The sequence below is a fragment of the Pipistrellus hanaki genome, assembly GCF_964339955.1.
Source record: "Pipistrellus hanaki genome assembly, chromosome: X".
NCBI lineage: Eukaryota > Metazoa > Chordata > Mammalia > Chiroptera > Vespertilionidae > Pipistrellus > Pipistrellus hanaki.
The window spans coordinates 97,820,117-97,845,484 of NC_140524.1; the positions used below are offsets into that span (position 1 = coordinate 97,820,117).

The following is a 25,368-nucleotide window of genomic DNA, read 5'->3' on the forward strand; positions in this document are numbered from 1 at the left end:
GACCTCAAAACTTCACTGACTCTTCTGTTCCCACTTTTGTTCTGTGTGGTCCTTCCTATTTGTCTTTCCAGTTCACTCTGTTTATCGCCATTTGGCATCAGAAGCCTGTAGAAAGTTACTTCCTTTTCCGAGTCTCACTTTTGCTAGTGTCTAAGGTGAGGTTAATATATTTTTAGGACTGTTGTGTATGTTGAGGAATGAGCCAACATATGAAAAAGCACCTCATACCCTGTCCTTAGGAAAGGCTAATTCTTTCTATGGCCCTACCTGTTTCTCCTTTGGAAAAGGATAAAAAACAGGAGAACCTATCTTCCTGCAACCCCCAAAAGCTGAGATGTGCAAATAAAGGCTGAATTTGTCTTCTAAAAGAAAACTATGTATTTTATTATTTTCTAATATTTAATATTATTTAATTTGACTATATTTAAATTTTGATATTTAGCGGGACAATGCAAAACATACTTCATTAATATCTAAGCATATCACATTTGTTGTGTTGTGTTTCATCACTTAGCTTAGTCCACAAATAGAAATGGGGCAAAAAATGGAGACTCATCTTTACAAAACTATAGTCATGGCTTTGCTCTGAATTCAGGCCAATCACAAAGCTATTTATTGCCTCAGGAGACTGTGGTCTTTTATATTCCTGGTATTTTGTGTCTTGTGGTGTCTCTATTGTTTATTGATTCGATGGATTATTGCTTTTTTGCTTGAAATGACTTAGGATGGAGGAAGGGGAAGGGAAAGGGGGGGAAGAACAGGAGAAGTGAGGAAGAAGGGGAGCTGCTATTGTTGGCTTCTGAATAAGTGGTAATTATCACAATGACACTTTATATGATTGTGCTATACATGATTACAAAGTCCTTTTACATACATTTTAAAATTTAATCCTCATAACCACCCCATAAAATGAGTAGGAAGAAAAGAATCTATTAAGTACAAAGGCTTGTATTAACCCTCTCGAGGAGGCAACTGTGAAGAGAAGGCGACTCAGGAAAAAATAGGATGCTTATATCAAGGCAGTGAAATCATGCTTTTTATTTGTTTGCAGAAGAAAGAATGTGCCCAGGGGGTTTATGTGAAGGCCTTCATTGCATTATGTGCTGGCGAGGTGAAGGGTGGTAGTATTGAGACTGGAACCAGTCTTGGCCCTGGCAGTTCTGAGAGGAGTCATTTTGAGAAAGGCCTTGGGTCACCAGGATTGGTGCCATTCTAATTGGTCATATTTTGTGATGAGTAAAAGAACTTGTGCTAGAATGTATATCAATTTAGTGTTTTCTCTATTTAAAAAAATATATGTATTTAAAAATATTTTTATTGATTTCAGAGAGGAAGGAGAGAGAGAGAGAGAGAGAGAGAGAGAGAGAGAGAGAGAGAGAGAGAGAGAGGTAGAAACATCAACAATAAAAGAACCATATATAAATCTCAGGAAAGAAGTTCAAATGTGAAGTCTAGATTTGTGAGTCATCATTTTCAGATGCTAATTGAAGTCACTGACATTGATAAAGTCACACAGATTTTATAGAATAAGGAAGAGAGAAGGATTAGAGCTGAATCTCTGGAGAATCCTTCCATTTCACTGGTGACATCTGATGAATGCTCTTGTCTGAACGTGCATTACTCTCACATAATTTAATTTACATTTGAAAAGCATGAATAAACTTGCAAAACACATTAAAAGGAAATATCACAATGAATACAGAGGACATTTCAAAAGTAAAGTTTAAAATTTAGGCCAATAATAAAATCCAAAGTATCTTTAGAATCAAAGACAAAGTTGAAGCATTAACTATATTAACTATACCAAGTGTTAGATCGTGGGGTCAGACCAAGCCAGGGTTAAGCAACCTCGGTACTTGAGTTCTGGCTAGGAAAGAATTCAGGGCCAAGACTCCAACATAAGAGAACATCTATATATATAAAAGGCTAAGAGACTGACTGTAGGTCCATCCAACTGTCCGACCGACCCACTGGCTGGTATATTTGATGCACACTGGCAATTTAAAAATAAACATTGACTCATGCATGCACAATACATATAAAGCTCTTGCTGATGCCAATTGCTTGTGTGTTTTAATTTTACAATGCTATATTATCAGTGTATATCCTATATAATAAAAGGCTAATATGCAAATTGTACCCTTGACCAGGAGTTTGACCAGCAGGCAGGCTGGCCAACCGCTCATGTCTCCTCCCCGTGGTCAGGCTGGCCGGACCCCACCCATGCACAAATTCATGCACTGGGCCTCTCTCTATATATTAGAGGTCCAGTGCATGAATATATCACACACACACACACACACACACACACACACACACACACACGCCACACAGATCCACACACTCCTCTATCGCTCCCTCAGTTTCTCAGCTATTCTCCCTCCCTGCCTTCTTGCCAGTTGCCGTCCAAAAAACTCAAAAACATGTTTAGGCTTTCTCAAAACAGACCTTTGTTATAAGTTGTTGCCTAAGTTTCTATCCTTTTCCTTCTTAGTGTCTGCCAGCTTTCTTTCAGAATCTATCTTAGTCTTCTAATAAAGTTAAAACATTGTTATATTTTTATATTTATGAGAACACCTTCTGCAGTTACATGTATAGGAGTATGGGGGAGGGGAGGTGCTGAGACAATAGGAGGAGAAATCTGTTCAGGTAATTATTTCAAGGGTGGCAGGGCAGATAGTTTTGAGAATTTGATCTATGTCATTCATTGGGTGTTCAAGGGTGCTCCATACCTACCTACCGAAGGTTTTTCCATACTTCTTTGGATGGGAAGTTAGGTATGTACCTCCATCAGGAACCTGGGGCTTAGCAATAGGTCTCAAGCAGATAAGGGAGATTTACAAAAAGAATAAGATTTGTAAACATTGATATCCTAAAGAACAGGCAGGGCTTGGTGCTCACATAACTTAGGTGAGGAATTGGGAAGAATGGCCTCTGAATGAAATGATGACATTTAGGCATTCATAGAGTTGGGCATTTTCCTGCCTGCAAAAGTTTTTAGAAAAGGTCTTAGTTTAGGAAAGAAAGAAGAGCCGGCCGGGGTAGGGGGGCGAGGAGATATTGAAAGATGCTATGCCTAAAAATTGGAGAGGAAAGGGGGCTTTAGTAAGAGTTGGGTGTTCTATGTAGTTGGAGCCCCTTATTCAGGGAGTGGCGTTCCTCTTAGGTGCTTCCATGGCATTACCTATCTTACAAAAGTTTGAACTCCAAATCTTTTCTTGGAAAAATCGACTCTTTTTGTGCTCTTCTTATCTTCCTGTGGTTTCTTATCTTAATGGTTTGTAATGTAATTTTGGAAAATGTCATTGTTTCCACTCTGCCATGGAAACATAAAGGAAAAGATTTTCTCTGAGTTGTTCAGATAAAGAGTGGAGGGAGAAGGGTTCCTTGGGGGAAAGGGCCGGCAACAGAAAACTGACTACAAAGCTCAGGGGTAGGAGGGTTGGTTTCTTATCACAGTTATCACTTTGCTGCTATGAAATCCCAGACAAGAGCTTTTCTATGCCTTTGAAGGTTTTATCTGAGTGCTGTTTTCTTTCAGCATTGGTTTTCAAGTGGGGTAGGGGAGACCTGTGTAGTTTGGAGGAGTTCCATGTGTGATGCTGATATTCTGTTCCCTGCCTCTTCCCTCATACCTTACTGTGGAGGATTGCACCATGGATTCTCCACCAACTACTACAGAATAATGTTTCAACTCATGCTTCAAACACTCATGAACTAGACCCATGGTTGGCAAACTGCGGCTCGTGAGCCACATGCAGCTCTTTGGCCCCTTGAGTGTGGCTCCACCACAAAATATGACATCCTGGGTGAGTCTATTTTGAAGAAGTGGCGTTAGAAGAAATGTAAGTTTAAAAAATTTAACTCTCAAAAGAAATTTCAATCGTCGTACTGTTGATATTTGGCCCTGTTGACTAATGAGTTTGTCGACCATGTTATATGACCATAACTCACTGCCACCTAAGTAAACACATTACTGTGACCAGGTCAGAGTTTTCTGACCCTCAGGGAACCTTACTTATTCTCTTTAGCCCCATGGCTTAGCACTAATGTGCTTTCCTCTTCTCCATACCTACCTACCAAAGGTTTTTCCATTCTTCAAAATCCCAATCAGGCCCTTCCTTTTTCATGGAGCCTTTCATAAATTCTGTAGCCACAATGACTGGACCTTGTGTCTGAATGGGAGTTAAGTGGGGCCGGCAGTAAGAAGAGGAGGCCATGGATACAGAAAAATAAACATTGTTTCTATGGAACCTGCCGACAACTCCCTATATCCGAATTAATCTAGTAACATCAATGCTTTGGGCACAAATTCTCAGTGATATAAACACCCCCCCCCCCAATGGCTCCTGAAATCTCTTTTTCATTTCTGAAGTTTTTTCATGAAGGAAATGTGCAAATTGGCCATGTGGCTACCAACTGATTTATCACTACAAACTTGAAAGTGATTGTTGGTCCTAACAACCTTGGAAAAGTTCATTTCAAAAACTGTTGTGGACTATATCTATAGTAATTATACTGCACTACAGATTTGGCTTTCCTTTTACTTCCATGGCATTGATAAGTTTTGTAGAAAATACTGCATGTCCTAAGGCACCTTGTCTTAATGTCTCCATATGGTGCAATATGGTACATCTCCAAGGCATCACTTCAATCATTAACATCACTGGATGCTACAAAAGTTCTTTGAGGGTGTTTCATCTTGAAGGGTGTTTGCTGGTTTCTGTTCTGAAAAAGCTGCATTTAATACCAGTCTTTACAGGTATATGCATCATGATCTCCACTACTCAAATTGATAATCACTGTGCCTGGTTGTGAAGAATAATGCAGAAAGGATATTCAAGTAGAATCTGCAGACATTTCGTGATTATTTCTGGTTTTTCATCTTTTATAACCTCATGGCCATTTATGAAAGATACTGGGAGTCATAGAAAATTGCCAAGATCCAACTGGAATTGTCGGGGTGTTTCATTAACAAGGATCAAATTGATACCCCAGAAAAAAAAAAGAAGAAATCAACAGATACCACCTTAGGATGATCTTAAATTAAACCTGGATGCCTTTGGGCCTTTTTAAAGTCTCTTGAGCATTTTAAAATAGAAATAAATTTGGGCTTCTCTCTCTCTCTCTCTCTCTCTCTCTCTCTCTCTCTCTCTCTCCCTCCCCCCCCTCTCTCTCTCTCTCACACACACACACACACACACACACACACACACACACACACACAGTTCTTTGACTTTACAACTATATTTTGAATGGCTTGCCATACCATAATTCATATATCAAATAATTTTTGAGCATATCATATAGTCAGTACTTGGCACTATTTTTGCGGACATAGATAAACAAGGCACCATCTCTGCTCTTTGCTCAAATGATATCATAATTAGTATTCAAATAGTTGTATATTTCACTGCTTAGATATAATTTCCCCTATCATTCCCCTATTACAGCGTTTTTCAACCGCTGTTCCTAATGTGCCGCGAGATGTTGCCTGGTGTGCCGTAGGTGCAGAAAAGACAAGAATTTTATAATTTTTCACTATTTTGTTTACTTAATATTTCATAATAAAGTAATTATAAAATACTTTCTTTGTGTTTATTTGATTCCTATTCAAGAGAATTACTTTATATATAGTCAATATAGGCACAGAGTTAAATTTTTTTAACATTTTCTAATGGTGGTGTGCCTCGTGATTTTTTTCATGAAACAAGTGTGCCTTTGCCCAAAAAAGGTTGAAAAACAATGCCCTATTAGATATTTAGGTTGTTTCCAGTGTTTTCACTTGCATAAAGACACTATAGTGAACTCATATACCTTTGTATGTTATTTTCTACAGCTCATTTTTCTTGTCTCACCCCCCAATTCTCCCACTGCTTGGCTCCACGAGTACAAGCAAGCTATTCAGGATTTCTTTAGGTCCACACTTGCTTAAAAAAAACAAACCAAACCCTATAGCCTCATAAATTCATAAATACAGTGGTTGATCAGTAAAAATTGCCAAATTCACTGATTGATAAGGAGTTATCATACTTAAACAGACATCTCATTAAAGTCTTCTGAATGTTCTAGTATTTTGAAAATATGCCAGGCTTATTGCAAGAAGTCAAACTTGAAACTAATGGGCTGAACCAGGACAATGAGCGGGAAGGACGAGAAATAGCTGAGTAAGTGGAAAGAGTCAGAATGAGAGGATGAAGTAGACAAAGGGCAACGGTTAACAGTAATTAGTAAATATCAAAAGCAAATAAGGATAAGGCATGCTTAATGATTGTGCTAGAGGTAGGGTGGTCAAAGCGAAAGTAAAGGATCCAATCCTCCCTCAAGGGCTGCTTGGTCAAGTTAACTGGAAAATATGACAACAGTTTGCTCTATGAACTAAATCATAAAGACAAAGGTCAAAGATGAAAGCTGCGTTTCAAGTTCCCAACAGCTGCGTGGCCAGCAGAGGATGAGTGATCAAAAGAACCGCCTTGGGCAGTTGATTAATTTTACTTGTCAAAACCTTAAGCTGTGAACTTTATTTAATAACGAGGCAGTCATCTTTAGAAGCTGCTTTCCCAAAATTAAAATCAACCCTAGGTGGCCACTGATTAACTCGAGCAATACTTACCTCTTCTCATAGTTGCAAGACAAAATTCATGGAAAATGAATGAAAGCTTATTCCATAGTTTACCAGTCCGATAGCCCATGGTTCTGGAATACTTGAAAAGCCCCAGACTTTTGTTCTAGTTGTTAAAACATCAAGAGATCATACTGGAGTGGTTAGACATATGTATTTGTCCAATCTCATTTCAGCATTTCTTGGAGCCATCAGACAAATCCAACTTCTTTACGTATTAAAAACAGTATGTATATTTTTAACTTATAAACGTATTAAATGATTGTTGTTTTTTTTACAAAATTCAAAAAAGCAGGATGACCCCACTATAATGAATCCAGTTACCTGGGAGCCATTTCTGAGGGTTTCCTTCCTGTATTTTTTTTTTATTTGGATATTACCTCTTTATTATATAAGATTATTATATAGAAGTGTAAACATAGTTTATTCACTCAAGTAAAAAAGCTGGGGATAAGTTTTCTTTTGTATATGTAAATAATAAATAAATAAAGCCACATTAAAATGGAACCAGAGCTCTTGGAGCGCTGGGGCTGCCCGGAGCGGGCTCGGGAGGGAAGTCCCAAGACAAAGGAAGTGAAGCCGGAAGTGAAGCTGGGAGTGACCGGAAGTGACCGGAAGTGACCAGAAGTGACCGCCGCGTCCATCGCCGTTGTTGCTTGGTCACCCTCGCTCGCCAGGCCGCGGCCGCCCGAGGACTTGGACTATGTCGGGGGCCGCCCTCACCAGACTCGCCCTGGAGAGGAAAGCTTGGAGAAGAAACCGCCCATTTGGTTTTGTCGCCGTCCCCACCAAAAACCCCGACGGCACGCTGAACCTCATGGAGTGGGATTGCGCCATCCCGGGGAAGAGCGGGACCCCCTGGGAGGGAGGCCTGTACAAACTGCGCATGCGCTTCCGGGAGGGCTACCCGTTCTCACCGCCCCAGTGCCAGTTTGTGCCGCCGCTCTTCCACCCCAACGTGTTCCTTTCGGGTGTCGTGTGCCTGTCCATCCTCAACGAACTCCAGGACTGGCGGCCCGGCATCAGCATCAGGCAGATCTTACTGGGAATACAGCTCCTTCTGGATGAACCAAACACTGCAGATCCGGCTCAAGCAGAGGCCTCCATACTTTACGACGAGAACAGAGCGGAATATGAGAGAAGGGTTCGAGCACAAGCCAAGGAGTTTGCACTCTCATAAGCAGCGACCCGCGGCAACATCGAAAGGAAGGGATCTGTTGGCAAGAACTAGTTTCCAACTTCTCTACCTGCTGATGCCCAGTGTTTCATACAGGGTCTCTTCCTTCCGTCTTTTCTATGTTGTTATGTAAAACTTGCTGTTATTTTAATATTGTATTTTAACTATTTATTTCATTTTAATATTTAATATTTAATGTCAGTATTCCAACTGCTGTAAACTGATAAACTGTTATACTTCACTGAGCCCCTGAGGAGCTAGTTCCCTTTGCTCGCAGGTGCGGCGTGCTTCCCCTGTCAGAGCCGCACTCCCCTCCGGCGGCTGGAAGAACAGGACATCGGCCTGTCCCCTTCCCTTGACCTCTGTCCTTCTCTCCGCAGAACCCGGTTGTGTTGCTATAAGCCTCAGATCCAAAGTCAGCCAGCCTCTTGTTTTCGCATCACTTCCTTTGTGTTTATATGGCGTTTTGTCTGTGTTGCTGTTTAGAATAAATGAACTGTTTTTATAAAAATAAAATAAAATAAAATGGAACCAGAGCTGCCATGACAGAGGAACTGCCTTAACATTACTGCCTTGTAATGTTAAAACAAGTTGTAACAACGTTTAGACTGGACCTAAAGCATCATTGGACACCCCAGCCTCCGCACAAGATCTGTTTGCAAAGGTAACATACAAGTGGAATTGTGACTACTGGACTGATGGCAACCAAACTAAAAATTAAATATTCTTTAGAATTAGCATCACTATGTTATGTTATTTGTTCCAATAAAAATGCCTTCCTTCCATTGATTTAATTGTGTGTGTTTTTCCTTTATCATAAATACCCACCCATTGTTTTTGCCTTCTAATAGGAGCATTATTTGGGCTAGTGTCTGAATCAGTTCTTCCACAATAGCCATTATTGATCTCAAATACATGTTTGTTGCCTCCCATTAAAAAAAAAAATTACAGAGAGCCCTAACCAGTTTGGCTCAATGAATAGAGCATCTGCCTGCGGAATGAAGGGTCCCAGGTTCGATTCTTGTCAAGGGCATATACCTTGGTTGCGGGCATATCCCCAGTAGGGGGTATGCAGGAGGCAGCTCATTGATGTTTTTTTTTAAAAAAAATTTTTAATTAAATTATTATCTGTGGACATATTTTAACATTGCCCCCCTCCCTTAAATACTTTCCCTCCCCAGAGTTTTGTGTCCATTGGTTGTACTTATATGCATGTATACAAGTCCTTCGGTTGATCTCCTATCTCCCCCAGATCTTCCTACCCTCCCGGCTGTAATTTGACAGTCTGCTTGTGCTGGAGGACATTAAGGGAGAGATTAATAGCAATACAATCATAGTAGGAGATTTTAATACCCCACTGTCACCCTTTGACAAATCATCTAAACAAAAAATCAGCAAAGAAATATCAATCCTAAATGACTCGCTAGACCAGATGGAATTAATCGACATCTTCAGAACATACCACCCAAAGCCACAGAATATACATTCTTCTCAAGTGCACATGGGACGTTCTCAAAGATAGACCACATTTTGGGACATAGGCAAAGTCTCTTCAAATTCAAGAAGATAGAAATCATATCAAGCATCTTCTCAGATCATAGTGGTATAAAACTGGAAATTAACTACAATAAAAATAATCCTTCCTATATTTTAATGCATTTTTAAAATAGAGTTGAGAGAATACAACATGTAACATATAAGATCTACTTTCATTCTAAAGTCATTTTAGTTTTCCAACAAAGAGCATCCAGACATTAAGAAAACAATGATTTGAACCCAATAGTCTTTGATAACATCAGGCGAGTAACTTCCTGTTTGTCTAATTTGTCTAAGCGCTAATTTACCACTTTCCTTTCTCATCCTGTTTATTAAGCCTTGAATATCCTTGACTCCTTTCTTCCCTACCAAGTATCCTCCTCCTTGACTATGCCTATCTATATTGACTTATTTTGTTTCTCTATTATTACTAAGTTGAAGATTTCATTTATACAATGTCTTTTAATTTTTTAATGATCATATGTCTTATCTCACTGTTTGAGGGTAAGGGACATTCATTACACAGTTTTAATTTAAATTTAATTTAAATTTATTATTTATTTACAAATATGACTGGGTTATTTATTTATTTATTTTAAATAATAGTTTATTGATTTTTTTTTTTTTTTTTTTTTTTTTTTTTAGAGAGAGGAAGGAAGGAGAGAAAGAAACATCAATGTGAGAGCGAATCATATATCAGCTGCCTCCTGCAGTCCCCCTGCTGGGGATTGAACCCACAATCCGGGCATATGCTCTTACTGGGAATCAAACTGGCAACATTTTGGTGAATGGAAGGATGTCCAACCAACTGAGCCACACTGACCAGGGTTCATTACACAGTTTTTATACCTGCTCTAGTAAGTAGCAAGCTGCCAGGTACAAAATGGGTGCTGAAGAAATATCTAGGGTTAATGCCATAAGAGGTTTAGCACAGAGTGGCATGGGGACCATAGTGGAACCATCCAGACCTGTGCAGAGAGAAAAAAAACCATAGCTGCACCATCTAATATGGTAGCCATTAACCATTTGTGGTCATTGAGCACCTGAAATATGGCTAGTAGGAGACGTGTTGCAAATGTAAAATACTGGATTTTGAAAACTTAGTATACCAAAAAAGAATAAAAGTAAAATTTTAAAAATTGGTTACTTATTAATATGATATTTTGGGTATATCGAGTTAAATAAAATATATTATTAAAATGAATTTAATCTGCTAAACTTTTTGCCTTTTTAAATATGCTATTAGAAAATATAAAATTATATATGTGGCTTGATATATGTATATATGACAGTGCTGACCTATATGGCAATAAAATGTAATGTTTGAGGTCATCCTTTCTACAGGGCAGAAATTTATGTTTCTACCAGGTAAAATTAATTTGCATTTCAATTGGTAGCAATTATTTGCACTTCTGACAGTTTTCTACAACTTAACGGGCTACATTTATAGAGTTGTAAAACAGCCTAATGGTGGAATGACAAAGGTGCATGTACCCTTATAAAATTAGATAATCCTGTGAGAGGGTAGGACAGGGTTAACTCCTGACTCCATTTTGTACTGTGTCTTCCATTTTTTATCACTATGTCACTATGTAACTGGACCCTAGCCTTCACCCAACCAATCAGGGTCAGCCAAAGCAGTGACCTCACCACCCCTATAAATCCTTTGTTCTAGAGAAACCTGCTCTCTTTCTCCACTTTGCTGCTGCGACGGTATGTGGGGTGTGAGCTCGGGCTAGCTCAAAATAAAAAGACTCTTTTGCTTTTGCATTGGACTCAGCTCCCTGGTGGTCTTCGGGGGGTCACAAAATCTGGGCATAACACCTGGAAGATTCCATTGGAAAATACCCAGCACTCTACTGGAAAGACATTCAGTAAATTTTTTTTTTTAACTCTCACCCAAGGATCAGTTCATTGATTTGATGGGAAGGTAGAAAGAAAAAGAGAGAGAGAGAGAGAGAGAGAGAGAGAGAGAGAGAGAGAGAGAGAGAGAGAGAGAGGGAGAGAGAGAGAAACATCAATGTGAGAGAGAATATCAATTGTTTGAGTCCCGTATTTGAGTACACTGGAACAACACTCCAACCTATTGAACCACACTGGCCAGGGTGATATTCAGTAATCTATGTCCCCTTACAAGTTTTTGACAATTTTTCCTAAGAGCATCTTTGTATATTCTCCATACAATCCAGAAATTGCACTCCTTGGAATCTACCTAATTTACTTGAAAACTTATGTCTACACACAAACCTGCATACAAATATTTATAGAAGTCTTATTCATAGTTGCCAAAACTTAGAAGCAACTAAGATGTCCTTCAGTAAGTGAATGATAAACTGTGGTACATCCAGATTGTATGGAGATTAAGTCTAGTTTTGTAAGAAACTGCCGAACTGTCTTCCAAAGTGACTGTACCATCTTGCATTCCCACCAGCAATGAATGAGAGTTCCTATTGCTTCACATCCTCATCAGCATTTGGTGTTGTAGGTGTTTTGGAAATTGGCCTTTTGAATAAGTATGTGATGGTACTTCATTGTTATTTTAATTTGCATTTTCCTGATCACAAATGATACGGAGCATCTTTTTCATATGCTTATTTGCCATCTGTTTATCTTCTTTGGTAAGGTGTCTCTTCAGATTTTTTTTGCATAATTTTTAATCGTGTTGTTAGAAATAAGGCCATAAGGTGAGCCCCCCAAGTCAGGGGTTCTGGTAGAATAGAAAACACTCAGGAGCCAGACTGCCAGGCAAACATATTTACTTCTAGTAGAAGGGTGCACAGACATGATCTGGAACTGTGTGCACACCAAGCAGCAGGGCTGCTTAGGTTTATAACCCCTTATACGCACATGACCTGTCCTCACTCTTGATTGGAGCTCAGGCACACAGTCTTTCGTGATTGGCTAATTCAAAGGGAGGGGTTGGCCTTTGCTGTTTCAAGATGGTGTCCCCCAGAGGAGCTGCAAGCCATGTGGCCCACATGGCAGCTGCCAAGTCACACAGTCCAAAATGGCGGCAGTCTAAACTGTTCTTGACAGAAAAGATGACATGTTTATTCTCACAGTGTTATTCATCTTATTTTTTATTTTATTATTATTTAAAAAAATATTTTTATTGATTTGTTACAGAGAGGGATAGAGAGCTAGAAACATCGATGAGAGAGAAACATTGACCAGCTGCCTCCTACACACCCCCCACTGGGGATGTGCTCACAATCAATATACAAGCCCTTGACCGGAATCGAACCTTCAGTTCGCAGACTGACGTTCTATCCACTGAGCCAAACCGGTTTTGGCATGTTAATCATTTTAAGGAGTTTTTTTTTTTTTTTTTTTTGTATATTTAGAATAACACTCCTTTATCAGATAAATCTTTGCAACTATTTTCACCAAGTCTATGACTTGTATTCTTATTTTCTTACATGATTGTGTTTTGCTGAATAATCACTTCACATTTATTTATTGAGCATCTATTATGATCAGGTTCTCCACAAGATGAAAAGATAATCTTGCTCTTAGTATAATGGAGGAGAAAGATGAGTAAACAGGTGATTAGAATGTCCTTCTAAAGTAAGCAGTCTCAGGTTCCTTAGAAGAGGAAGCTGAGACATACTGGTAAAGGAGAAAAAAAGATTTAACAGCAGGCAAAGTGGACATGGCCTGCCTGGTGCAGAGAATTGTACATCACTCTGATATAAATATAAGTTATTGTCAACATGACCGTTAGCTATTATTGCTATGGTAGCAATTTGTCTAAATCAGAAGTAGGCAAACTATGGCTATGGGCCAAATCTGGCTTGCTATATGCTTTTATAAATAAAGTTTTATTGGTACACACTCCTGCCCACTCATGTATATATAGTCTATGGCCATTTTTGTGCTACAGTGGCAGAGTATTTATAATAGACAGTCTGGCTCAAAAAGCCTCAAATATTTACTACCAGGCCTTGTATAGAAAACATTCATTGACTGTGCTCTAGGCAACAATTGACTAGAAAATGCTCAAACCCAGTCCTTTTTTTTTTTTTAGCATTACTAATTTAGGTGCATCTGGCAACTATTTATATATCTGCAAGTAATTTTGTCTATTTTAAAAAAAATTTCCTTGATCTCTGCTTTTTAAATTTCAGTTAATTAATTTTACCCAATAGTTTGCATAATTGACTTAAACCACAAATGATAATAAATAACCTGCTCAACCTCTGAAAATAAATGTAAGTATTTGTTTTTTTCTTTTAATATTTTGCAGTATTTTTTTTAGTTTCTACTTCTCTATTTTTAAAATTACAAATTCATGTTCATTTCAGGAAACCAGATATGGACTAGCAAAAGAAGACCATTAACCTATAATCCCACATAGTTTCTTAGGGGGAAAAAATAACCTTTTTGGAGTTTTAGTATGTAACCTTTGAGGTTCTTTTTCGTGCATATTTTGTTATTATTATTATTTTTTTTTGCATAAATGAAACCATGCTATGCTACCAGTAAGTATCTTTAACAGGCATACACTTTCCTCAGCCTTTTGATATATTCATGATTCAGGTGGTCTAATAATGAAAGATGCCAAGGGAGTTTACCCACACATTCGAATCCTTTCAGGGATATAGAGAAAACACTACAAGAAGAAGCTGTCTTTGGCTTTCTGAATATACCCCGGCTAAGAACAGAAACAAAAGCTAGGACTTTGTATCAGCTATCTCTTGCCCCAATAGTGCTGCATGACAAATAGGCACGAAGCCTTGGTTTTAGACAACAATCTAATCTATAGCTCACACTGGGCTGGTGAACTGGGTGGCTCTTCTGCTCTTGGCTGTCACTGTCACGTGAATACATTTTTGTTGTTTAAAGCCATCAAGTTGGTGGTACTTAGCTATAGCAGCCCTAGAAAATGAGTCCACTTTTAAAGTTGGTTCTGGAGCTGTAACGGGACTTTCTGTCACTACTTGAGCCAATTAAGCAGAGACAGGATTGAATCATATATGAGCATTTATTCCAACACTGCCAGTAGTACTGGAGAGCAGCAGGTCATCCACAAAAATCTGCTCTGCACCCCACAATAAGTCAGCTGGGCAGAAGGACAAAGATTACATGGGGAAGAAGCCAAAGAGTATGCCAAATGGGCAGTTACCAGATAAGCAGAGGGCTGGGGATCTTCAAAGGGCTTAGTGACATGCAAAAGGACTGGGGTCTTCAAAGGGCTGGCGATTCTGGTTTTGGTTCATCTTTCCATGATATTAGGCAGCTCCAAATGGGGAGAATGGGCTGCATTTCCACGTGAGCTTCCAGGTCCTGTGTGTGTAACTGCCAGCCAGGTTAGCATGTGCCTTCTTTATTTTTTTATTTTATTTATTTATTCATTTATTTTTTCTTTCTTTTTTTTCTTTTTCTTTATTTAAATTTTATTGATTGTGGTATCACATAATTGTCCTCATCCCCCCATTCTCATCCCAAGTCCCTCCCCACATTTGCCCCCACCTCCCTGTTGTCCATGGCCACTGCTAGGCCCATATGCATGCACACAAGTCCTTTGGTTGATCTCTCCCCCTTACCCCCACCCTCCCCTACTTTCCCTCTGAGGTTTGAGAGTCTGATCGCTGCTTCTCTTTCTCTGGGCCTGTTTTTGTCCATCAGTTTATGTTGTTCATTATTTCCTCTAGATGTGTGAGATCATGTGATCCAAGAAATACCCTTGTAAGAACCGAAACTGAGACAAGCCGTAATGGTTAGGCTGAGAGGCAAATGAATCAGTCCGTAGTGAGTTCCTTTTTGGGCCAACAGTTCTTTTGAGTCCCAATTTCAATGTCAAACAGTTCCTTATGTGTACATAACAGCCATGATATTTCAGATCTGGTTGGTTGACAAATGGTGGTGATGCATGTCCGACCGTCTCTGGTTTGGTCCTGGGCATCTTTCAGTGACACGCAGCTGCTGTCTGCTGGTATGGCGAGGTGTCCTCAGCGTCTTCCATCTCTGAACTGTTTCTCTTCATGGCTGGAGCACTTCTGTCTATTCCTCTCTGTTACAGGAATCCAGATGGTCTCGGAGTTGTTTTCTGAAAATATACAAACATATTCTCGACCAAAAGTTAATAAAGGGATATTTTCTAGAAATTTGACTTGGGATCCTTTTTCATCCCCCCCTCCTCCCCAATGATTTTCCTCTGGCTTGTTTTGACACCAAGTGTGTATTTTCATGTGCCTTCTTTAATCAGAACAAATCAATCACGGTAAACAGAGCATGATGAATATTTCTTACAGTTATAGTTGCTTTCCAATATCCTATTTCTGCCTCTATCAGAGCCACCTAAAGAAACCAGCCTCATTGTTTAGAGATACCCTCTCCTGAAGCCTTTGCCAATGATAACACTGACCAAGCTGCAGGCTGGTCTACAACAAGGAGCCCTCAAATGACTTCAAGAAGTTGGGATGAGAGTATTGTGTTCACGCAGTGTCTGGTTTTAATGTCAGAGACAGACACGCCAAGACCAGCATGCATTTTAGTGTCTCCTGAGTTAAAATGGCTGTAGCATTCTGTCTGCGTACTGACATTTTACACGTTTGCTTTCAGAGGCAGAATGGGAGCAGATGCGATCGCTAATAAAAACCTAGGCTGTTTTTATTCATTCTTGTGGGTTAACAAATTAATTCCCTTTCATGGACATAGGAGGATGACTTGCCTTTCCAAGGGGAAGTTGGTAAATGGTTCAGGGTGAACACATTTCTTTAACATGAAAGGTTACAGGTTGCTGTCAGACACTCTGAAACTGTCAGCCAACCCAACGTGTCTCTGCATTTGCATCTATTGCCTCCAGAACATATGAATGTTTAAAGAATGTTAAAAAAATTTATAATTCAGCCCCTTGGAAGTCATTTTCACAGGAAGTGAAAATAAAGCTTGTACCTGTGTTTCCCAAGGGACCCATGTAATGCAATTTGTAGAAAATAATCATGGGGAGTGGAAAGAAAGAGTAGATCTTTGCATGAAAAGAAAATCAGCCCAGAAATCATTCTTTTCAGGGCCTGCCTTTCAGAACCCCATTTAGCTTTTTAAATAGACTCCCTTCTCCCCGACTTGCTTTAATGAGCCACTCTCGTCTCAGTGATTATTCCTGACATTAACTGCTCGCGCAATTAACTGGGGCTGTGCTTTTCTCTTGGAGGACCGTGTGCATCTAATATGCATTTGTAAAGTGTTCCCTTGACTTGGGGAGAGGAGCTGTGGATAAACAGTTGGGACGATGCCTGGATAATTTACGGTTTGTGATGGAGAACCCAGGCACTTACTCTCAGCAAAGCTGTGAATGGTTATTGGCACATGCGAAGCCTGCCTTCTTTCCTTCCTCTGATTAAGACTCAGAGAGTTACTAGCTAGGCTGGTATTTCTGTCTCATGGGATGAAAAAGGAAATCTGATAAGCTTCTCTAGGGATTGAGGGAGAACTCCATATGTCACCACCGCAGGTGAATGCCCTTTTGGCAAGGTGTTAAGAAATAGGGAAATGGCTCTGATAAAGGATTGAATTTCTTGAGATGAGATTTGAGATATCAAGATGGGAGCCATTTTCCCCCCTTGGAGTGACTTCACCTGGGCTGAAGTCTGGCCCCTGAAGTAGAGAGGCGGAAAGCTGGGATAGATCAGTGCGACTGTAGCAGAGAGAAAAAATGCTGCCTTCCAAAGGTTCTGCTCCCCTTTGTAGCATAGAGCTACTGTTGGGGTTATATTTCCCAGGTTGCTTTGCACCACGGTGGAGCCATGCAACATTTTATTGTCACTGTTTGTGAATGGGAAGGATGTGTGCTACTTTTGGGTGGATGTGATTGAGAAGCAGGTGTGCTGTCTTCTCCCTCACTCTACACGTCTGCTGGGCATCCTCAGAGAACTCTGCCACCCTGGGAAGGTGGAGCCGGGAGATGGAAGGAACTTATCTCAGAATCACCACATGGAAGGAGACTGACCAGCGCTGTTTTGAGAGCCAGAAGTGAAGTCTGATTGATCTAAGTGACTGCTTTCTTGACCTCCTTAGCTCTTATTAGTACCTAACATTCTATGCATTGCTGTTTGTTGCTCTTCACTAGTACGAAAGTCCCACGAGGGCAGAGATTTTCGTCTGTCTTGCTGCTATATCTTCAGGATCTAGAACATTGCCTGGTACATAGTAAGTGCTTGATAATGTATGTTGACTGAATGAATATGGGAGTAAATGCAAACAGTATAGTTGCAACAGAATAGATTTTAGAGATCTTAATCCTCCTGATCTTTACTACCCTATTGCCCGTGTCTATAGGCTATGCATATAAGCATATAAGTTCTTTGGTTTATCTCTTTTTGTTTTGAGTCTTATCCATTATTTTTTTGTGCTTCTACTTTCCTCAGGAACTCCCAAAAGGAAATGGATGAGTGGCCAGACAGGATTATGGCATTCCAAAGCCCCTGACCCAAATACCATAAATTCTAGCTTTTAAGTCCCACCCTCTTTCTTTTATAAAATATATTTTATATATAATATAAAGGGAGGGAGAGGGAGAGAGAGATAGAAACATCAATGATGAGAGAGAATCTTTGATAGACTGCCTCCAGCACACCCTACACGGGGGATCAAGCTTGCAACCCCGGCATGCGCCCTGACCAGGAATTGAACTGTGACCTTCTGGTTCATAGGTCTATGCTCAACCACTGAGACTTGCCCACCAGGCCCATCCTCCTTCCATTGTACTATCAAAGAGAAATTTAAAGCAAAAACTGGGCAAGTAGGAGGAATTGGGAAATGCAGCAATGGCCAACTGCCATTTGGGGGATATTTTTAGTTACCTAAATAAACTGTATTTCCATGGTGTCTACAGAGCTTATGGTTTGTGTGCAGTAAATAAAGTGATGGAAATGCCACGAAGGAGCCCAGCCAGATGACTCCATTTGTGTGCGTTTGCTTCCAGAGGAGTCTCTGAAACAGCAGACGGGCTCCATGGGATTCAGTGAAGACATACAAATTGCTCCTCAACACCATTTCTTCTCTCCTATTCAGTTATTTCATGAGCCTCACCATCCCACAGCAAGTATCCTGTGGGGTGTTAATTATCAGGAGAAACAGAGCTCTGTGATCAAGTGGGTTTTGGATTGCTACTTGAGCAGAGCTCAATGGGGTTCTTTTGCATAGGACGTCTTAGCTCTACCGAAACAGTAATGTGTGTTATCCAGGTGGTGTGTTAAGTAGTGTTTTCCAAACTTATTTGAACACAAAATTTTTTATATGAAAAAAGCTGCTAGTCTCTCAGCTCGAATCCATTCTTTGTGGCCCTGATTGTGATATTGGGATGTCTCTCCATTGCCAGCTGCCACAAGGTTAAGCTTTATCAGTGGAGGGTGCTGGGGAGACTGGAGAAGGAAGGGGCTTCTCTTCCTGGTTTTGGTGCGTTCTGCTTCTTTTTGCTCCTGTGGTATTGGACTTGCTTATGAGACTGAGTGGAGCTCACCCCACCAGTGTCCCGGCACCACTTCAGGCAGCTTCATAGCAAGTTTTGCAGGTGCCCCAGCTGTGGTGGGTTCAAGATAACCCTCTATAGATGCCCCTGCTGGCTTCCCCGTGAGTTCAGAAGCACCCTTGTGGGTTGGCACCCTTGCAGCTTTCTGGAGACTCTGGCCAGGGCCCTTGACAGCTACCCAGCAAATTCAACAGCACCTCTAAGAGCAGATTTCTGACCAATTTCATCAATAGCCCTCGATGGACAGTTTCTTCCTATCATTTGCTGGCCCCCAGCTTGCTAGCCCTGGCCCATAGCTCCTGGCCATACCTTTTGGCTTGTGTTTCAGAGACCACATCCGGCCCTTGGCAACCTGGCAAACTCCTCAGTCAATGAATGGCCCGTAGCCACACCCTCTCCAGTGAGAGCTGAATTCCAGCCTTGGGGAGCCCTCTCCCCCCACCTTATTCCAAGTTTGGGTATTCTCTCTTAGACCTAGGGTTTCCTTTCTCCCTTCTTTTCTTTCCTTCCTTCCTTCCTTCCTTCCTTCCTTCCTTCCTTCCTTCCTTCCTTCCTTCCTTCCTTCCTTCCTTCCCTCCATTCCTTCTTCCCTCCCTTATTAAATTTGAGTTATAATTCATATACCATAAAATAAATCTTTTTCATAATTTACAATTCATTGGTTTTCAGTATATTCACAAAGTTATGCAATTACCCTGTTTCCCCGAAAATAAGACAGTGTCTTATATGAATTTTTGCTCCCAAAGATGCGCTAGGTCTTATTTTCAGGGGATGTCTTATTTTTTCATGAAGAAGAATATGGTACACATTTATTGTTAAATGAAAATAAAGGAAATTTATTACCTGTATACGGAACGGTAGTACAGTAGTTGTCAACACAGACCAGACAAACTGTGAATCCTACAGTATCAAGAATTTACTCATTTATTCAATGACAATCATGTCATCATCTTCTGGAACATCATCATAACAATCCAATTCCTGAATTTCCTGGTGAATTTCTTGTGACTCCATTTCTTTCAGAATCAGTGGACCAAATCTCTCATGTTTAGCCTAGGGGGGGCCTTATTTTCGGGGGGATGCCTTATATTTCACTCAGAAGGAAACCTGTAAGTAGGTCTTATTTTCGGAGGATGTCTTATTTTCGGGGACTGTATCATTACTACAGTCTAACCCAGAAGATTTCATCACCTGAGAAAAAAAGTCTATACCCATTAGCAGTCGCTCCCCATTCCCCCCGTCACCACCCCAGCTCCTGATAGCCACTAATATGCTTTTGACATCTATATATCTACATTTTCTGAATATTTCAAATAATCATATGTATGTGGTCTTTTGGATCAAGCTTCTTCCATTTAGCATAATCAAGGTGGGCAAAAATAGGTTTACAGTTGTATCCACTTTTTAAAAATATGTTTATTGATTTTAGAGAGAGAGGAATGGGTGGAGAGAAAGAAATCAATGTAAGAGAGAAACATTAATAGGTTGTCTCCCATATGTACTCTGACTGGGGATGGAACCCAAAACCTAGCTATGTACCTTGACCGGTAATCAAAATCAGAACCTTTTGATTTAAGGGATGACACTCCAACCAACTGAACCATCCAGCCATGGCTACAGTTGCATACACTTTTGAATACAATAATTAATAAACAATAATACAAGAATAAACTCTGATGGGTTAAAAAGGTGAAGGGATTAAAAAAAACACACAAAACTACCCATAGACACAGTCAACAGTATGGTGATATAAAGGGGGTGGGGGAGGTAGATGAGGTAAAAGGGGGATAAATGGTGATGGAAGGAGACTCACTTGGGGTGGTAAATACACAATACAACATACAGGTGATGTATTATAGGATTGTACACCTGAAACCTATGTGATTGTATTAACTGATGTCACCCTAATAAATTCAATTTTAAAAAAAGAATAAATTCTGTGTTTCACAATTAGGTCTATAGTTGTGAGTATGCGAAGCACAGTTCATTCTTGTATTATTATTTATTTGTTTGTTATTGTATTCAAGAGTGGATAAACTGTAAACCTGCTTTTGCCTCAGTCCGCATTTTCATGGTTCATATTGTGTCATGCATCGGACTTTCATTGCTTTTTATGGGTGAATAACATTCTATTGCTTGGAAATGCCATATTTTCTTTATCCATGCAACACTTGTTGGGCTTTTGGATTGTTTTCATTGTTTGACTATTGTGAATAATAATGCAATGTATACTCACATTGCAATTTTTTGTGTGAACATATGTTTTCACTTTTTGGGTATAAATCTAGGAGTGGAATTGCTACATCATACGATGACTGTGTTTAATTTTGGATTTTACCAACAGAGAATATTAGGCCACTAATTGCCTTATTAAAATATTTAAGCTAGCCTTATTTTAATTAGCAAGCAGTCTTGGGACATTTAAAACACAATATACAGTATTATTTGAAGTATAGATAATGTGGGCTTTAGAGCAAGTCCGATGAGTGTCAAATCACCCTGAGAATCTTTATCTGAGATGTGGGCACTCTGAGAGGGAAAAATCCCCCACTTCATCTTCCTGCTCAGAGGTGATGGGCTGGGTTCAAACCCCCTCTCTACAATTATTAGCTGGGACATGGAACATTCTGATAGATGAAAAATAAGGTCTGATCTCCCCTGCTCAGGGATGGAATCAGAACAGTTCTTTTTCTGTGACTTAATGTGCTAACCTGTGTTAGACTACATGTGAAAATGGGGTCTCCTGGTTAATGAAACATTCTGGCTGAGAGAAGTATACCACAAATCCACCAGGGCTAGATTGCTTTTGAAAGCAATTAGATTACGAAAGCCACATTCAACACTGAAAGCACAGCAGCCCTTTGTGATGGCTTAAAGTAGATTTCCAGAAATTAGCAATGATGTAGACGGTCACAATGCGAGGGGCCAGGAAGCAGGACTAGAATAAAAGGTTGAATAGCTCTGAAGATCATTTAGCCTTTGTAACTTCTCAGCGATTTTCTTTTCCTCAATCAAAGAATTTTCTAGTGGTGAAAGCATACAGTAAATGCATTAAAATGCTTGCTTAGATTTTCCTATTCCGGTTAATGATTTTATTTTCTTCAGAGGCTTATTGACTGAAACGAAAGCGATTTTCATGCAGGAGGCTTGATTACACACTTAATTTCTGAGGACTGCCAGCAGCCCAGCTCAGTGCTGTGTCCTCTGAACCCACAAGCTATTTGAACCAGAGCGAGTGTGTGATTGAAGCAGGCCCATGCATGATGCTGTTTCTCTAGCTGTGGCAATTTCTAGGATTTATTAACGGCCCATGGAACACAAGTCTGTAAGAAAGCCCGCTTTAACTCTGTAGGCGAAAGAGAAAAATATCACTAATTTTAATTCACCTGGGGTGGAAATGCATGTGTAATAATTACATGTAATTGTAAATGCTCAAGCAGATCATGCTGAATGATATTAGAGATTCAGATTACTGTGCAATATGGGAACAATCTAGGGAAAGTCAAGTAGGGTGGATATTCTTACAAGTGTCTTTACAAATATGTTTTTATTATTATTACTAGGGGCTCAGTGCATGAATTCGTGCACCTTGAAAGGAACTGTGGGCCGTGAGGCTTTGGTAGGCAGAGGGGTGGGTCTCGGCCCATCTTCCATGCCCCACCAGCCGCTCCCACCATGACCCTCAGCCTCCTGTCTGCCAGCAGCCCTGCTCCCACTGCAACGGCTCCCACGTGCTGATGGTGTCAGCTCCACTCACACCTGCTGATGGTGCAGAGCAATTGGGGCTGGCACCAGCAGTGGGTGTCAGCTGTGGCTGCTGCCTCAATTGCCCCTTAGGAGCAGGGGGAAGTGGAGAATCCCTCAGGGGTGATCAGGGCCAGCAGCTGCCACTCACACCTGCTGAGTGATTAGGGATGGTGCTGGGCTCCAGCAGCAGGTGTGAGCAGGGCTTTAGCCAGCTGTGGGTGGGAGAGGTGGCTGTTGGCCCCAATTGCCCCTCAGGAGCAGGGGGAGGTGGAGTAGCTCTGATGGCACATATGCAGATGGCATAGAGTGATCGGGACTGGTGATGGGTGCGGGCAGTGGGTGCAAGTGGCAGCTCTGTTACTGGCAACAGGTGCAAGAGTGGTTGGTGCCAGCAGCAGGTGAGAGCATACCAGCAGGACCTCGGTGCATGGGAGCAAAGAATTTTCAGTAACCACCAGAGGCTCACCCCAATGACAGCAACCGGTGCCTTGCCTTGGTTTGGCACCCCTGCTCACCTGCTCTACCATCCCACTGAGGTTGATACCTGCCATGTTCCATGCTTTGCCACCTGCTGCTGATGCCTGCCATGTTCTGTGTGTGCCCCCTGGTGGTCAGCACATGACATAGCAAATGGTTGTTTGGTTGTTCTGCCGTTTGGTCTATTTGCATATTGGGGTATTATATATATATAGATTATTTATTGGAACAGAGAGGGAGGAAGAGAGAGAAAAAAAAACAACCCCCACATAGATTTGTTGTCCTGCTTATCTATGCATTTATTGGTTGATTCCTGTATGTGCCCTGGCCAGGGATTAAATCCAGCACCTTGGCGTATCAGGATGACACTCCAATCAACTGAGTTACCTGACCAGGGCTTTCCATACATTTTTCATGCCTAAAGATTCAGCGAAACACTTATTTTCAGGGTCACTTCCCAAGGCTTGCTGCATCCACCTAATTCCTTGAGCAACTCCAATCTTACAATCTTGTTGATAATAAGCTTTAGAAACACCTGTTGGGTGGGATCCAAAAACTCCCAAAAGACAGTGTGACAGCAACAATATCTGTCTTACAGATATAGTTTATCTATCATATAACATGGTATATATGAAATAGTAAACATTGTATATCAAATATTATGTATTATGTATATATATAAGAGGCTAAGCAACCATCTGGCTGTCCATACTACCATCTGACAGACAGACCATCTGGCTGTCCATACTACCATGTGTCATTAGGTACATATGACACACACTGGCAATTTAAAAATAAACTTGACTTGCACAAACATGACACATTTAAAGCTCTTGCTGGCACCAATTGCACACATGTGTTGATCTATCATGGTTGATTGTGAGTTTGGTTGATACTTCTATAAGAGACAAAGGGTGAATAGTGATATTAAAATATTTCTTCTAATTAATTTCCTTTCAAAATGCACGATTCCGTGCACTGAGCCACTAGTATATATTATAATCTTTGTAAGATTGGAGTTTCTCAAGGAATTAGGTGGATGCAGCGACAAGGAGGAGGGAAGTTTATTATAGGGAATGGGGGAATGGAGCCAAACAAGGAAGTTTAAGATTCAGCCTCTGCTGTCCTTGGGGTTGACTTTTATGTGCCAAAACTGCAAAGGGTGGAGCTTGGGGGGATGTAGGTATTCTAGTTTGATTAGATGGAGTTCTTTGTCCTTCAACCTGATTAGTGCTGGCCATTGAGGCTGTGGGCTGTAAGCCACAGTTGATATTGTCGGCCTGCTGTCTCGCCATTGGTGTGGTAGCCTCCCATTGAGCTGGATAGGATGACCGCTGGCTGTTCCATGAAATGAGGCTGGGGCCACTTTCTTGTTTGGGACTTTCTAGTCCATCTGAGCTAAATGTCATCTCCTGGCCTGTCAGTTTTAGGTTTTAGTAGCTGTCAGGTTCAGAGAATGGAGTAGGAAGTGTGGCTGCACACAGTATGTGGGATTGCTCAGATAGGAAATATAAGTAAACACTTATAAAATGCACACTCATTCTGGTCAATAATCTCATGTATATGACAATTGTTTTTAAAAATATTTTTTTTATTGATTTCAGAGAAGAAGGAAGAAGGAGAGAGATAGAAACATCAATGATAAGAGAAAACCATTGATCGGCTGCTTCCTGCATGCTCCACACTGGGGATGGAGCCCACAATCTAGGCATATGCCCTCACTGGGAATTGAACTGTGACCTCCTGGTTCATAGGTCGATGCTCAACCACTGAGCCATGCTAGCTGGGCTATAACAATTATTAAATACAGTCAAAGGCAACCTTAAATGGTTTTCTATTAAAGATCTTCATATATCAGAATAAAATTTATTACTCCTAATCTTTAGGGTTGTGATAGGTGATGTTGCCAACATATTACCAGTCTCTTAAATAATCATGGGAAGTAAGAGAGGGCCCAGGGGGATTGTAGGTGGGAATGTCCAAAATATTAAAGAGCAAATCAGCCCGAGTCGGTTTGGCTCAGTGGATAGAGCATCGGCCTTTGGACTGAAAGATCCCGGATTTGATTTCAGTGAAGGGCACATGCTGGGGTTGCTGGCTTGATCCCTAGTAGGTAGGGGATATGCAGGAGGCAGCCAGTCAATGATTCTCTTTCATCATTGATGTTTCTATCTCTCTCTCCCTCTCCCTTCCTCTCTGAAATCAATAAAAATATATTTTAAAAAAATAAATAAAAAGCAAAACAAACAAACAACAGTGCCTTGATTTTTCAAGAGAAAGGCCATGGATTCCCCAAGCTATAAATTGGTGAATTTGATGTTGATTTTAAGCTAGAAG

At 40.6% G+C, this 25,368-nt stretch overlaps 1 protein-coding gene across 1 annotated transcript; it reads left to right on the plus strand.

The window, feature by feature from the left end:
• Positions 1-7,325: 7,325 nt before the first annotated feature.
• Positions 7,326-7,802, plus strand: LOC311615612 (SUMO-conjugating enzyme UBC9-like; the record flags this gene model as incomplete). The annotated part of the gene is made up of 1 exon (XM_084870928.1): positions 7,326-7,802. The coding sequence occupies one exon, from the start codon at positions 7,326-7,328 to the stop codon at positions 7,800-7,802; it is 477 nt and encodes a 158-aa protein (XP_084727054.1).
• Between the last annotated feature and the right edge of the window lie 17,566 nt (positions 7,803-25,368).